Source organism: Saccopteryx bilineata, chromosome 11, assembly GCF_036850765.1.
Source record: "Saccopteryx bilineata isolate mSacBil1 chromosome 11, mSacBil1_pri_phased_curated, whole genome shotgun sequence".
Taxonomy (NCBI): domain Eukaryota; kingdom Metazoa; phylum Chordata; class Mammalia; order Chiroptera; family Emballonuridae; genus Saccopteryx; species Saccopteryx bilineata.
Genome location: NC_089500.1, coordinates 601,629 through 618,147, shown reverse-complemented (window position 1 = coordinate 618,147; position 16,519 = coordinate 601,629). Strand labels below are relative to the sequence as shown.

At 52.3% G+C, this 16,519-nt stretch overlaps 1 protein-coding gene across 4 annotated transcripts in view; it reads left to right on the top strand.

Moving 5' to 3' along the window:
- Window positions 1-10,762: 10,762 nt before the first annotated feature.
- CTDP1 (CTD phosphatase subunit 1) overlaps window positions 10,763-16,519 on the top strand; it is a 29,623-nt gene continuing 23,866 nt past the window's right edge. For 2 of the 4 annotated variants that reach the window (XM_066246645.1, XM_066246646.1), the window contains exons 1-3: window positions 10,763-11,454; window positions 15,906-15,989; window positions 16,404-16,497. In XM_066246645.1, the coding sequence (XP_066102742.1) occupies window positions 11,165-11,454; window positions 15,906-15,989; window positions 16,404-16,497 (468 nt within the window). In that variant the 5' untranslated portion in view covers window positions 10,763-11,164. The remainder of the gene's footprint in view (window positions 11,455-15,905; window positions 15,990-16,403; window positions 16,498-16,519) is intronic. The other 2 variants (XM_066246644.1, XM_066246647.1) reach the window with 2 other exon arrangements.

The window sequence follows — 16,519 nt, the reverse complement described above, 5'->3', positions numbered from 1 at the left end:
AACATCGCTAACTGGTGGCTGGTCAGCCAGGGCCCAGCAAGGCTTCTGGTGCTGCAGGAAGGGCTGGGCTGGTGGCCCCTGAGGGCCACAGCTGGCAGGAGTGAGCAGGCCACGCTTGCACGCACACAAGCCTGCTTCTGAGCCCTCCACTCTGTGGGAGCCCTGGCCCTGTGGGTGTGGGCCTCAGCCAAGAGGTCCAGGGCTGCCATGTCCTCTAGTAGGACTGAGACCCACCCTGGTCACAGTGACCTTGCCAGGTACCAAGGAGGGACTCAGAGAGACGGTCCCCCAGAAGACTGTAGAGGACCCCAGGCTCCCGTACCCAATCAGAATAAACCTCATTGATGCCATACCCTCGAGTCTGGAGGGACACTTGGATAAAATGCCCAACTTCTGAGTGATGGCTTCCAAAGACTCCAAAATTGGGAGGGACAGGGGACAGGTTTTTCTAGCGAGGTTTCTGGGTGGTCCCTCCGAAGGCCACCTCCTTCTCTCTGGACCAGAATCAGATTTGTGCATCTCTACCTGGAGCAATTACCAAACTGGTTGGAAATATTAATCTGTTTGAAAGTGGAAAGCTTGGCTCACTTCCGACCCACCGGCCGGCACGTGTGCCGGGACAACCACCGGCCGGCACGTGTGCCGGGACAACCACCCGCCGGCACGTGTGCCGGGACAACCACCCGCCGGCACGTGTGCCGGGACAACCACCCGCCGGCACGTGTGCCGGGACAACCACCGGCCGGCACGTGTGCCGGGACAACCACCCGCCGGCACGTGTGCCGGGACAACCACCCGCCGGCACGTGTGCCGGGACAACCACCGGCCGGCACGTGTGCCGGGACAACCACCCGCCGGCACGTGTGCCGGGACAACCACCGGCCGGCACGTGTGCCGGGACAACCACCCGCCGGCACGTGTGCCGGGACAACCACCGGCCGGCACGTGTGCCGGGACAACCACCCGCCGGCACGTGTGCCGGGACAACCACCGGCCGGCACGTGTGCCGGGACAACCACCCGCCGGCACGTGTGCCGGGACAACCACCGGCCGGCACGTGTGCCGGGACAACCACCGGCCGGCACGTGTGCCGGGACAACCACCGGCCGGCACGTGTGCCGGGACAACCACTCGGCCAGTGCTCGGACCTGTGAACAAGTAGATCTGACTAGAGACCTTTTATAAGCTGCAAGGTGTCAGGGAAAGAGTTGGGTGGTAGCATTTGTTAAGATCTCCCACACCAAGAGGGACACGTTTTCTAAAGAAGGCTGGACACCCTGGAGCGGCCGGAGTCTGTGGGGACAGGCTCCCACATGGACGCTCCTGCCAGCTTGGGACCGCTCCCCTGGAGTCCATGTGGGAGAAAACAGCCTTGGACCTGAGCACAGGGGTCACTGGATCTGAAAAGAAATAAAGAGTGCACCCCCCCACACGTACCCCAGGTCCCTTTCACGGGATGAATGGAATGTAGTCGGCCAACTACCTCGGAGTGAAAGAGAACAGAAAACGACCAGAGTTGGCCGTGGCCACGCACATGTCCCATGGTGACTGCAGTGTCTTGCGTCAGCAGAATCACACCACATTTGTCTTTTGTGACTGGCTGACCCAGTCAAGGTTCATCTACATTGTAGCCAGTGTTGGAATCACCTTCCTTTGAAGACTGAACTGCATCCCACATCTTGGTCCGTTCACTCGTGGGTGGACACCTGGATTGCATCTGCCTTTGGCCACTGTGAACAGTGTGCTGAGACCCTGGTGCACAAAGACTTCTTTGGGGTCCTGCTGTCAGTTTGGGGGCATATATACCCAGCCTTCACCGTATTTTAATAACTGACTTTATTTTTCTCTAGGCTACTTTTTACAAGTTTGTAAAACTTGACTCATCCATTTAATTGAAATATAATTGAAGTACCCTTTTTTGTCATTGATAACCAGTGTCAATTTGTTCTAATATCTGTGTTTGGAGAAAGAGAGAGAGAGAGAGAGAGAGAGAGAAGGGCAGGCAGGGCAGTGGGACGAGTGCCCCAGCTTTCCGGGGCCACACCTCCAGTTGGTTTTCTTTTCCTGGGTGGGGTCCTCGTGACACACAGACCTGTCCTCAGGTCTCGCTGATGCTGCCTGCATTTGGGTTCTTTATCAGCAATGACTGATTATAACCAAGTTCCTATCAAGGTTTGAAACCTGCAGACTTCACAGGAGCCTTCAGGTACCTTCTAGAATCTGTGCCTCGTGCCCCCAAGGCCCTGTCACTCCCGCACCTCCACCTTCAGTTTGGACGGCCTGCCCACTTGTTGTCGATGGAACAGATTTCAGTTTGGCCCCCTGACCCTCACCTGAACACCTGGCGACCCCCACGGCCTCCACCAGTGTAAACCAGAGTGGTCTGGGCACGGGGCACTCACTGCTCTTCTGTCACCTCTGGCCACCCGCCACCACATCGTTTCCCACTCCGAAAGAGGACACTAAACCTTCACTCTCTCCAGCTCTCTGCGTAACCCAGCTCCCGTGAGACCGCTTTCCACTCCGCTCTCTGGATGAAGTGATGCAGTCCCGTGTTAGAGCCTGACCCCGGTCTTTTTCCTGCTTGCTAAGCCGGGCTTTGCTGTTTTTGCTTGGAGGATGCTATAAATACAGAAAAGTAAATTTCATCCGGCACATTTGATTTTTAAAGGTCCTATTCCGCCCCCGTGTGGTGACAGACCAGAATGCAAACCAGGGAACCCTGGATCCCTGCGTTTCCCACTCTGGCTCAGGGCGGTCTGGAGGTTCCAGGAACCTGGTGTTGTTACAGGACAGCAGGACCGCCTGTCCGCCTGCTCCGCAGAACTTTGGTTCCTGTAATGCATGGTAGAAGATCTTCATGGCTTCTTAATTCTTTTTTTTAATACCATTATTCACTTTTTTTCTTTTTTTTTACAGAGACAGAGTGTCAGAAGGCTAGATAGGGACAGACAGACAGGAACGGAGAGAGATGAGAAGCATCAATCATCAGTTTTTCGCTGCGACACCTTAGTTGTTCATTGATTACTTTCCCATATGTGCCTTGACCGCGGGCCTTCAGCAGACCGAGTAACCCCTTGCTTGAGCCAGCAACCTTGGGTCCAAGCTAGTGAGCTTTGCTCAAACCAGATGAGCCTGCACTCAAGCTGGCGACCTCGGGGTCTCGAACCTGGGTCCTCGGCATCCCAGTCCGACACTCTATCCACTGCGTCACTGCCTGGTCAGGCTGGCTTCTTAATTAAGACCAGGTACTATGTTATTACCAGGTTTATTCATTAATTTATTTCCTCGACAAATATTTAAGACCTTTTGTAATCCCCCCCCAAGCATTTTAAGCAGATGCTTAATAATAAGAAATAGCACCCCACCATGCGAAGTGATTGTGCACTACACCTTGTCCTCACAAAGCCAAATTAAACACACCTTCCCTCCCAAAACGTGGCTGCTCTTTCCCATACAAAGAAACCCAACGGCATCTTGGATTTCTTCACTCCAACTTTTTCCCATGAAAAGGCTGGCACAAGCTGGGGCAAAAGCAGGCCATGAGGGCATTACCTTGATGGGGTGAAAACAATGCTGAGACAGTGTAATTTAGGGAAAGAATACCTAGAGTTGGAGACCAACACCCAAATGCCACCTCTCCAGGGACCAAGGCTACTACTGGGTTGTGACCCCTACCTGTCCAAATGTCAATCTTGTCTGGCTTCCGGGGGCTGTCACCATCACACAGAGACAGAGTGAGGGGGACGATCCAACAGAGCAGAAAGACCTTGGAGGACACCGAGTGACCCACCTACCAGCTCAGCCTCACTAACGGCTCTTCCCGCGCCTGTTCCGCACCCGATGTTAGACTGACGTCTAGTGCATGGACCGCTAATCCCATGACAGGCCAGTTCCTTACTGCTTTATGGGCAGGAGGAAGCTCCACGTTACTGAGGCTGCTGTCCCCGCAGTCTCTGCAAGGCCATGAAATAAAATACACGCAGACCTCTTGCGTCTGAGGCTGGGGGAAAGCGAAGAAGCTGTCCCTGCGCGTCAGCAAGAGGACTGCAAACCACATGAAGACGGCAGCGTCTGCGCCCCATCCTCGCTGGGCTGAGGGCTGCGCTGGGCACCTTCAGTGCTGGTCCCAAACTTCCACTCCTGTGGCCCCACACGACCTGTGCCTTCTACACATCACGTGTGCACTAGATGTTTGTCTTTTAAAATTTTTAAATGTAATCCTTTTTTCTTAAATTAGCCCTATCCTGAGTAAAACAAATAACATCGTGGGCTTAATGTCTTAGTTCTCTTTGTTCTCGTACAGATTCAAACAGATACGTAACTGTATAGTGAGTAAAATAAGAAAATGTGTGTCCAGTGCTACCTAAAAGCCTCTCATGTACCAAAGGATTCAGAGTAGCGACTTTGGGAACAAACGTTTGCCTTTGGAGTAGCACCTTGTGTTGCAGATACCTCTCCCCTCCCATTGGCTGCTCCGGGTTCCCACTCACCACCAGACTTGTGCAGAGAAAACCACTGGTGGAATGTCTCCACCTGGTGGCTGTGACTCTCATTACACCAAGAAGCAGGCTTCTGGAACCGTCCTGGTGCAGGGCCTGCTTTTACAGGGACGCAAGTGTTTTGGAATTAGAGAGCAGGGATGGTTGCAAACTTTGTGACTGTACTAAAACCCCATGAACTGTGCACTGTATTTTTTAATGTGTTTATTAAATCTGGGGACAGTGAAACAAGGAAGGGCTTAGGACAGAAGCAGCAGCAGGGGAGAGCTAGCTGGGGCTGCTAGAGCTCACTGGGAAGTCAGAGAACCTGCCTTGGGGGCAGGTTCAGGGGGTGAGCCTGGGAAGAGCTGCCAGTACCCAGTGCTCCCTGGCTAAAAGTCTCATGGGGTCTCTTAGAGGTAAGAGATGCACACCTGTGGGGGAAGGCAAAGGGAAAGGCCCTTTCTAAATTTAAACAGTGCACTTCAAAGAAATTATTTACATTTATCCTTAATATCTCAATTTTTAAACAGGAACTACCATGAAATGACTCGGCGTGAACAGCAAGAGAAAGCCTTGTTCATGCCTTCTTGGAGCAAGAGTGTCTGAAGCACAGTGAGGCTGCCTTTCCTTTCCTTTGTGTCGGGGACATGTGTTTTACACCCAGGGACCAGGCATCTTAAAAACGGAAATTGATTCTCTCACAGTTCCTATTAAACACAATTGCTCCAGAATTCATTTATCTGATATTCTAAAAAGCTAGTTCTCTTTAAAGCCTTTTCTCCCTAAAGTGTTTCAATCGCTGTTACACAGACCCGAATGTGCGGTGTTTGCCATCACTCCTGTTGGCAGTGAATTCTGTGGGTGAAACTGTAATGTTTTCTTCAAAGGGAGGCTGAGAAATCTCTGGGCTCGGAGGAAGCCATGTGTTCTCACAAGACACGGCAGCGGGCTTGTGACACACACACCCTTATAGTCATACTCCCCTCCAGAATACCAGTCCCAAGTGCCCTCATATCCCTGGGCCACTGGCCCCAGACTCTCTCCATGGCTCGTGGGGATGGGTCACTGCGATTGCTCTGCAGAGATCTTTGTCTCTGAATGCATCAAAGAAAATAAAAGACAGTGTTAAATGTAACAAAGAGTGCAAGTATATTTCACTGAAAACTACAAAACATTGCTGAGGCACATTATAAGTCCATAGAGACCAAGAGACGCTCCATGCTCATTGGTGGAGAAACTCAGTATTGTTTCTATGTCAAGTCTCCACAGCTTGCTCTGGATTCGATGCAATCACTAGCAAAATCCCAGTGTGTTTTTGTAGACATTGAGAACTGATCCTATTATTTATAGGGAAATGAAAAAGACCTGTAACAGCCCAAACAATTTCAAAAGAGGATGAGATGGAGAACTTACACTATCAGATTTCCAACTTCCTATGAAGCTACAGCGTAACCAAGATCATCTGGTGTTAGCAGGAGAGCAGCTCAAGATCAATGGAATAGAAGCCCAAAATTCTAGGACTGCTCATGGCTCCTATGATAAAATGTTACACAAAATAACATTTGTGCTGGTTTCAAAACAGAGTGGACAGACAAGCCATGACTCCAGTCAGCTCTCTGTTTCAGGCTGCACCCGGGAGTCAGCCAGGGACCTTCTCTCCCCAGCAGCTGTAAAAAGTGGCAGCTGAGGCAGATTAAAAGGTAATTTGTACATTAATTACACATGAATTTAAACAGGTAGATTATCTCCCCTCCCCTGTTTAAAATATTTTTATTATAAAAGTCTTCAAACATATGCGAAAACCCTGCTGTGCCTATTGATGACTCCAACCATTATAAGGAAGAATTCAGCTTGTTTCAGCCAAACCCACTGTCCCTTGATCCAGATTATTTAGGAATAAATCCCAGTTACCATATTATTTCACCTGTAAATACTTTAGCATACAAATCTAAGTGATAAGGATTCTTTTTAAACCAATTTTCAAAGAAAACATCAGTAACTCCCCAGGAATTTTTTTTTTAAATAAAGCAGACAGACTGTCTGCTTTCAGCCTATTGAGCCTGGGTTCTCTTCTAAAAGCCTTTACACTCATCTGTTGATGTGCAATTAAATGGGTCCTGTGCTTTTTCCCATACACACACACACACACACACACACTTTTTCAGCTGCAAAGCACACTTTACAGTGTGCAGTGATCAATGCCTGTTGCCACGCTACCCCAGAGCAACTCTGTTGCATAAAATCAATGTTTGGTTCCATTAACTTGTTCACTCCCATGTTAGGTATTCAGTGCAACCTTTCCCAAAAAGACACTCCCCTCACTCACTGTCACTTGCTCCGTCCCCCAGTGTCTCCAGGGACTTGCTCCGCTGGCCCTACTCTCCCACCTGAGCTGATGACACTACATGCCCAGGAAACTCAGGTGTAGCAGAGGCCTAGGCCACTCCATCGTGCCTTTCCCCAGTGCATGCCCGCTGTCCCCCTTCTTGGTCAGTGTGTCTCCTTCCGGGAGCCACATCGGACTCCTTACTAACCTGTCCAAGTGATAACACCCAGCAGCCGTAACTCAGAAGCCCTCCTTGCAACCAACCCCTGATATCCAATGAGATGACTTCCAGGCACTCAGACCTCAGCTGCCAGCACTTTCTGAGGAGCAGAAACGCTCACGCATCTCCTTACACACTTTTTGTGACACCCATTGCCCACAGGTGGCTATCGAACCTGCCACACATGAGAACAACCCGGAAGGCAGAACTCCTGATGCTCAGGTCCCAGCCCAAACTAATTAAGTCAGGATTTTGCAGGATCAGTTCATGTTCAGTCCTGTTTCAAACATCCTGTTCCTGATGCAGAGGACCCTGTAGAGGGAACCCCCAGAACCTCAGTCTTGATGGTCCTCATGCCCAGAACACCATTTCCTCTCCTGCTCATGTGAAAAGCCCACACATTGTCTTCTTCCTCCAGGTGGGATGCAGAGGGGGAGCTTGTGAAACAGGTTCCTGTGTATACCGAGCTTTAGGAGACACCAGCGAGGTCCAGAGACTAAGGGGGCTGGAAGAGTGGAAATCCCAGAAAGGGGAGAGCTGTTTGATGACTGTGGACAGAGTCCAAGCCTGAATGCAACAAAGATGCAGAGACTGGCTGGAGTGAAGACCAGTCATCCATGTAGACTACAACAGGCTGGAGACAAGAGAGCCCCGAGAACGGAGCTGATTTTCCTCACAGGGCATTAGCTTAGAGCTAGGGAATCCTGCAGGGCTCGGTGCTGTGCCTGAGCTTACAGCGTGAAATCTGCATTGCTGCACCTGAGAACCTGGCTCTGAGAAGCTTCCAGAGAAGACTCGCAGGACAAGGAGGCAGAAGGGGGGCTAGGACACAAGTGGGGAGTAAGAGGAGTGGAGGGAGAACCCTCTCTGAAAGGCCAGAGTCTGTGAGGCTTTTTTTTTCTTCTGAAGTGAGAAGCAGGGAATCAACGACAGACTCCCACATGAGCCCTACCGGGATCCACCAGGCATGCCTACCAGGGGGTGATGCTCTTGCTTCCTTGCAACTAGAGCCATTCTAGTATCTGAGGCAGAGGCCACGGATCCATCCTCAGTCCCCCACCACCACCAACTTTGCTCCAATGGAGCCTTGGTTGCGGGAGCAGAAGAGAAAGGAGAGGGGGAAGGGTGGAGAAGCAGATGGGTGCTCCTCCTGTGCGTGAGGCTTTTTGTAACAGTGAGATTAGTCCTAACTCTACTTTGCAGTTCTATTCCTGTTTTCTACTTCAATTTGTGTAATTTTTTTCTTCTAGGAATTAATTTCATCTATCTTTGTGAGGTTTTTTCTAAAGCCCAGGGGACATTATGTGCAGTAATTTAGCTTATATTTGGTGTGTTTTTATGTTGAATTCATGAGAAAATAGGGCTACATACAGCCTTTCTTTTTTTTTTTTTTTTGGTATTTTTCTGAAGTTGGAAACAGGGAGGCAGTCAGACAGACTCCCGCATGTGCCCGACCAGGATCCACCCGGCATGCCCACCAGGGGGTGATGCTCTGCCCATCTGGGGCGTTGCTCTGTTGCAACCAGAGCCATTCTAGCGCCTGAGGCAGAGGCCATAGAGCCATCCCTAGCACCCGGGCCAACTTTGCTCCAATGGAGCCTTGGCTACGGGAGGGGAAGAGAGAGACAGAGAGGAAGGAGAGGGGGAGGGGTGGAGAAGCAGATGGGCACTTCTCCTGTGTGCCCTGGCCGGGAATCGAACCTGGGACTCCTGCACGCCAGGCCGACGCTCTATACCACTGAGCCAACCAGCAAGGGCTCCTTTCTTTTTTGAGGAGAGACATCAATCTGTTGTTCCACTTATTTATACACGCATTGCTTGATTACTGCATGTGCCCTGACCAGGGATCGAACCTGTAACCTTGGCATATCTGGACCACACTCAAACTAACTGAGCCCTTGGCCAGGGCTTCACCTAACTTATTAAACTTCATGACATACAGCTGTTCATTCCTGTGAGGTCAGCAGTACTATTTTCTCCTTCATTTCTGATTTTAGTAATTCCTTTTCTCTCTTTCTTAAGTCAATCCATCTAATTTTGTCAATTCAGAGAATCAACTTCTGGTTTCACAGATTTCCTCTACTGTTTTTCTATTTACAGCTAGTGCTTGACTTATGGCCATGATTGGTTCTGACAGACCAGTCGTAACACGATTTGGTTGTAAGTTGAGTAGGCTATATGTACAGTACTGTGAAATGATGTTATAAAAATCTTTAAGTCATATTTTATCATAATTTTCTTTCATTGTTATATATCATAATTTTATTTGTTCATTTTATGCCATTTGTTATCATCTCTACACCATTTTCTTTCTTATTTTTACATTCGTCAGGTTTAAGTAAAACACTGCATTACCAGTAAAACTGGTTTAATATTTGCAAAGACAATTTCCTCTTGGTAGACATCTTGGGAGGGGTTTGATGAAAAATATCCAAGACACAAAACAAATTGCTGTACCGAGTCTGGGATAACAGTTGAAATGGTGCACGCGGAGATGGTAGTGCTGCCAGAAGCTGGTCCGCACTGTTGTATGCCCAGCTGGGCAACGCTTGTGCTGCCAGACACGAGCAGTGGTGGCTAGCGATTGTGGTCGTAAAGTTGAATGGTTTTAAGTTGCATAGGTCATAAATTGATCAATATTTGTAATTTATTTCTGCACTAATAATTCTTTCTTGCCTGTTCACTTTGGGTTTCATTTGCTCCTCTTCTGATTTCTTGTGGTCAAAGGCTAGATTATTGACTTATTTCTTCCTCTTTACACAAATATTTTAGCAGTATGTTCTAAGCGCTGCATTAGCTGCAGCGCACAAGTGTTAGTCTATTTGTTCTTCCTTTCACTCACATGCCCTTACTGCGACTTCTTTGATACACTGGTTAAATAGCATTGTTTAATGTCCAGCCATCTGTGAATTTCCCAGGTTTATAATTTAACTTCGTGGTGGACAGAGAGTAAGTTCTATGAGGTTCACTTTTTCAAATTTTTTATTTGATTTTAAAGTGAGGGAAACATCCGTTGTTTCACTTATAGACTCATTCATTGGCTGATTCTCACGTGCGCCCTGTTTGGGGATCAACCCGCAAACGTGGCGCGACCGCGGAAGCTCTAAGCTCCCCTGGGGTTCAAACTGCGAACAGTTTCTGGTCCCCTAGCCAGGGGGCGCGCCAGCTCCGCAGCTCACACGTCCCAGTGTCCCAGACCAGGTCCGCGCGGCGGGGATCTAGTCGCCACTGCGACCCACGCCTTTCAATGTCACCACTACGATTTGCAATATCGCTCAGCAGTAGGAACCCGCGACCACACCCAGACCTCACCACGCGGGCACGTGGGCCGGCGGCTCCGACAACACCCCAAACACGCGACCCAGGGAAACGTTTAAACGCCCACCGCCCTCTGACCCCGGGGCACTCACTAGCTTGGCGAGTCCGCGGCTCAACAGCCCGCATTGCATGCCGGGACTCGTAGTTCTCAGGCCGCCCGCCTAAGCGCGAGAGGGGTCGGTAAACCGGCTGTACGTGTTGCATGCCGGGATTCGTAGTTCTCAGGCCGCCCGCCTTAGAGAGAGAGAGAGAGAGAGAGAGAGAGAGAGGTCAGTAGGCTGCCAGCCCGCGTTGCACGCCGGGACTCGCAGCGCCTGATAAGGATTATTCGCGGTAAGGCGGCGCGCGGTGCATGCCGGGGCTCATGGTTTAAAAACACTCTCTCTCCATTCCCCGCCCCGCCCGGGCCTCAGCGCGTAGAAGGAGCTGCGGGGCCGCGGCGCGCGCTGCGTGCCGGACTGGTGCTCACAGAGTAAATCGGGCGCGGCAATACTGTCCCCACCGGGCCCCGCCCCACGGATTTGGTCCTGGGACGTCTCGGATACCAGTGGCTGGTGCCGCGCCTCCCCGGCCTCGCGTGGGCTTGTGTTTACACGCGGGCCCCCTCGGAGCACGCACGTGGCGTAACGTGACGTCACACGCCGTCCCGGAAGTAGCGCGGACCCCGGCGGCGGGTGGAAGCCGGTGCTGAAGTGAGAATCGCAGCGCTGGCACTGTCGCCGCCTGGGCCGGGGTCTCCAGCCCGCCCGTCCGCGATGGGCCCTGGGCCCTGAGCGCCCGCCTGCCCGCATCTTCGCAGCGACCCCTCCAGTCGCGATGGAGGCGCCGCTCGCCGACCGCGTTTCCGCCGAGGGCACCCCACCGGCGGCCGTGGCGGAGGTGCGCTGCCCGGGCCCCGGGCCGCTACGGCTGCTCGAGTGGAAGGTGGCGGCGGGTGCGACCGTGCGCATCGGCTCGGTGCTGGCCGTGTGCGAGGCCGCCGCCGGGCCCGCCCCTGCCCGCGCCGGCTCCGGGGGTTGCGTGCGCCCCGAGCGCAGGCTGAGGTCGGAGCGCGCCGGCGTGGTGCGGGAGCTGTGCGCACAGCCGGGCCAGGTGGTGGCTCCCGGGTGAGTGGGTCCCGGGGAGGGCGAGCGGGCGGGGGTCCTGGGCCGGGCTCTGGGCAGGAGGGGGTCTAGGGGCTCCCCCACCCCGCTGCGCATCCGAGCCCCTTTCTAAGGCCGTACTGCAGTCACTACTTGTGAGTTTTCTTAGAAATCGATTGTTGTTCTTCTGTCAGAGGTGCCTGTCCCTAAGACACCGCACTTGTAAGTTAGGAAAACTCGAGGCGACAGCGAATACAGGACGTATCAGCGTGCTCCGCGCTTGTCATCGCGCTTTGAACTGCTGGGGGTGTAACCCTCGGGTTCTCGTAAACGTGGTGAGACGCGGTTGTAAAACCCGGTGTGGTCCTGGAGTATGGAAGCTGGGAGCAAGTGGTAGTGTAGTACGCCCTCTTAGGATTGGCTCAGTTGCTGGTGCTTCCTTTTAACCTCATATATAAACATACTGTTTTTTTTCTCTTGAGACGTGAGGACCTGTCAGTGTATATACATCGTGTGCTCTTGAGATTGGTTCAGAGTGTGCACGTTGTGGTTTTCATTGTCAGGAACAGAAAGGTGGAGTCCGTGAGTATCCCCACCTCCTGCTAGAGTGGTTGATGTACAGCTTCTCTCTGCGGGGCCAGTGTATCCCAGCACTCAGCTTCTGTTCAGTCCTGCCTTCCTCTAGTGGTGTTGCTCACTCTGGTCTCCTCCCCTAACCCTGTGTCTTGCACTGACCCTCAACTGCTGAGCTCACCCTTGTCGGGAGCTGAGGACCAGGATAGAATGGAATGAGCCCATCCTTTATCCTGTCCCCGAGAGCCTCATCCTACATCCACTCTCCCCACTCATCCTTTGGAGATGGGGCCGGGGTCCTCTGCCTTCAGCTCAGGCACCCACACCTACCTGCTCAATGCAGGTGGGTGAGGTGGATGCTGCCTCAGGACAGCACCGTCTCCTGGAGCTGGCTGCCTGACTTCCTTTAGAGGGAGGCCCTCATTGTTGTCTGTGTGACATACTGTTGTGTGTTGTCATCATTTACTTTGAAGTCAGATCTCACCTGACCTTCGCTTGGGCCCTAATGAGCCTGTAAACCTGCCAGTCTTGATGGGAGGTGAAGCATAATGCTGGTGTGTTACTGTGTAGAATGCCCCCGAGGTGAAGAGCCGGTCTCAGTACAGTTCTGTTTCTCTGTATAAAGAAGGCTGCCGGGGCCCAGGCAGGTCAGTGACTGGTCACCGCTAGTTACTGAGAAACTCCATGTGCTGTGTGCTTTGATGACATTCGCTGGTTGAGAATCAGTGGTCCAGTGCATTATCCTCACCAATCAGACAAGCAAATAATCTAATGACAAGTTCTCAGCAGTGAGTTGTTCCTTTGTGTTTTTGGTATTTGAGATCTTGGGTATCACTGCATCAGTTCATCACGGGGCTCTTTGAGAATCTGGTAGCTGTACTGTTTTTCCTGGGATGCAGGAGTGAGTGAGTACATGGACAGCACCAGTGCAGAGCCAGGCTCACCCAGCTGAGTAGTCCTTGTTGCCTTTGTCACTGCTGTTCGCATCAGCGGTCATTCTTAGCAATGAACAGTTCTAGGAACTGAGGAATACTGGCTTTCTACTGTACAAACCATTGATTTATGAATGAGGACTCATGGGTTCTTGTTTTATTCAGTAGGTTATATTAGTGTAACTTGTCTTGGTGCCCAAATTATCCCAAATTTGGACACTGGGAGTCCCTTCAAGGGGTTGACAAGGCCCTGTCAGTCAAAGCAGGGCCCAGCTTCCTAACACAAGTAGTACTTGAGCCCCAGCTGTCCCGGCCCAGCCCTGGAATCAGCCATCTTCCAAGAAGCCCTGCTTCCTTCTGGTGGAGAATGGCATTTAGAAACCAGGATCTGGGTGCCGACTACCCTTGATTTCCCAGGATGCCCGCTAATTGGACACTCAGTGCTTAGGGAGACTGGGCTCACCCAGCCCAGCCTCATATGAGTGCCCGCTCTGCCGGCAGAGTCTGGGACACCAGCCCCAACACTTTGCCCTTGCTGGTACGCTTGTACCTCTGACCTCCCTGTCAGAGCAGATGTGGAAGCTGACAAGGACCAAATTCAGGAGAGTTTGGTACTTGTTCTTGGAGGAAATGCACAATATATCCCTGGGCCTTGTATGTGTATTCGTGAGTAGGGGAGCCACACGTCTGAGTCTTTTGTGACAGTCCCATGCCGTCATGGAAGGACTTGGGCAGTGCCATCTGTGTGCGTGCCCCTGCTGCCTAGTCTGACTCTGAGCCTCAGGCTCCCCCTGCTGTTTTCCCAGAGCAGCAGGAGCTCCTGAGACTGCTGGACAGCTGCGGGCATGCAGACCTCGGGCAGGGGTGGCCCGGCCACCTGCAGCAACCTCCGCCTCATCTTCAGCCAGGACGTCTGTGTCTCTGAACATTTAGCCCTCCCCCCTTAGCCCAGTGGTGGTGCTGTCAGCACGTGTGCTGCTTTGTTTGTGAAGCAGGAGGTTTCTGAAAGGGCTCCACATCTGGGGGCACTTTGCTGGGTTGCAACATGCTGTTTTCTGATTCGGGAGGCTCTGAGGACAGGGAACGAACGGTATGTGTTTTGCATTTGATGATTTGCACACCAGTTCCCCCCGCCCCCCGTCCTTCCTGCTTAGTAACCACATGCCCTGTGCTGGGATCCTGGTCTTTAAGAACCCAGGCCCTGGAGGGAAACATGGTGCAGACTGAGCGAGCATGGGGGCAGTGCCTGTCGTCCCAGCTTGGGACTGCTTGGGTGAGTTCAGGTTGGAAATCTCATCTCACTTAATACTTGTGTATGTGGAGTTTTGAATAAAGTGCTGTATTCAAGTGTAAAGAAGGTCACACATCAAGGAAAATAGACGTCAAGTGTTTTAAATGAAGTGTTTCATGGGATTGGCTCGCCAGCTTGAGCATGAGATCATACACTTGATCCCATGGTCGCTGGCTTGGCTGGAGCCCCACTCCCATCAAGGAATGTATGAAACACACCAACTGTGTCTTCAGGTTAATATTTTTAGGGGCAATTGATGAAATAAATCCTCATGCATTTTTGAGAATTCCTGAAGATATATCCTCCAACTCACAAAAATTAGGGGATATTTCAAAATGAATATGAAGCAATAAAATATCCCCTGATATTTGTGAGCATTTCAGTTTAAAAATAAGTGAAGTGAGTAAATGTGAACTTGGGTGCCCTTCCATCATTGGTGTGTGGCCTGTGTGTTCCAGGGGGTAGTAGGTCGCAGGACCTGTAGTGAAGTGTAAGCAGCACGGGCACTTCTAAACCTGGCAGACACGTGAATGAACCCATTGACTCTGTTTCTCAACCTCCACCAGCGTTCCAAGGAGTGAACTGAGAGATATGACCAGGTTCAGGGGGCCCACAAGCTTCCTTCAAAAGACCTATTGGCCAGCGATGGACATGCACCTTTGACTTTTGGGAAAGGCTGCAGATCCCCTTGCTTTAAGTTGGACAAGGAAGGGTCCCCAGTGGGGATGGAACCTGAATTGGGGAGCACTTAAAGGGAGTCTAGGAAGTGGGTGGACCCCATGGACAGGCAGGTTGTCCACAGGCTTACCGGTAGGGCTGGGCAAGGTGGTGAGACTAGAGAAGTGGGTGCAAGGGCTCCTGTGGGGGTGGCTGAGCTTGAGTAACTGGAAGAAGGGGTGCCCACGTCAGGACTAAGGGTTTGGGGGTGTGGGGGGTGCTGCAGAGCCAGAGGGGGGAGAAGGAGAGCTGGGCCAGAGTTCCAAGTCTGGACCCAGATGCCAGCCCTGGAAACCAGAGCACGAGACCCAGTGGTGAGAGCTGAAGCAGTGCAGGGTGCCCTCAGGAGTGGATGGCAAGCCAGGGGCAGGCGAGAGCCTGGGGCAGGAGGCATTGGCCATGCTCCTAGGGGAGGTCACTGTGAGGAGCTGTGAGGTCCAGTGTAGGGCTATCTGTCCTGCCCCTCTTGTTGAATAAGATGGGAATTTATGGCAGATTTTCCACAGAGGAAGAGTGCTCCCCAGGAAAAGGGATGAACTGACAGGTCAAAGGCTGCAGATGCACCGGGGACACTGAGGCCCTGGCCCTAGGCCCCACCCAGGACCCCGCAGTCCCGGTCGGTTGTGAATATAAAGTCAGTAGTAATCTGCATTCACAGACACTGGAACTAATGTGATGGTTCCACCGGAAACGTATATGCAGTGCCGCCTTTCTGCTGAGAACCAGGAGGCAGCCCTGCACTACTTGTTGTGTTAGTGTTTCTTGTTATAGTTACCAAGTTTGTTTTTGTGAATTATTTATCAGAAATGTAAGAGGAGTTGTGACAGAGTTCACATTGTCATATGTGATTTGTTGTGTTTTCTGTGAGAGAGACCAGCAGGTGAATTGGCCTTTGGGGGACGGTGAGAAACCTGAGTCTCAGGGCCTCCCTCCTGACTTCTGCACTTCATTCCGGTTTCCAGGGTGGTTCTGGTGCGTGTGGAAGGATGCAGCCACCCAGTCGTCATGAAAGGTTTGTGCGCTGAATGCGGCCAAGACCTGACCCAGTAAGTACTGAGCAGGTGTGGCCACAGCACCAGCACCATGGGTAGGGGTGAAAGGTCGAGGGCACAGGTGGGGGGTGGGGAACACGATGGCAGCTGCAGGCGCCCTTCCCAGCACCTCGCACACACGAGGGTCGTCTCACCTGGTCACCGATGTGGAGGGAAGCGCAGGTGGGTTGATGCATTTGACTCAGCTGAGTGGACTGCGCCTCCCTCCTGTCAGCGCCCCATCCTGGAGGGCCCCCGGGCCGTACTGAATCCACGTGTGTGAGGGCGCTGTGCCAGCTGTTCCCACGCAGAGGTGTGTCAGCACAGGGTCACCAGTGTCCTGTGCTCTACGTGCCGGCGGCACGCTGACCGGAACAGATGAGGTGCTTCTGCTGGCAGCTGGAGAGCCTCACAGCCTCTCTTCCACAGGCTGCAGAGCAAGAATGGGAGGCAGCAGGTGCCGCTGTCCACGGCCACTGTGTCGATGGTGCACAGTGTCCCGGAGCTGATGGTGAGCTCCGAGGTGAGTGCCATGTGGCCCTGGT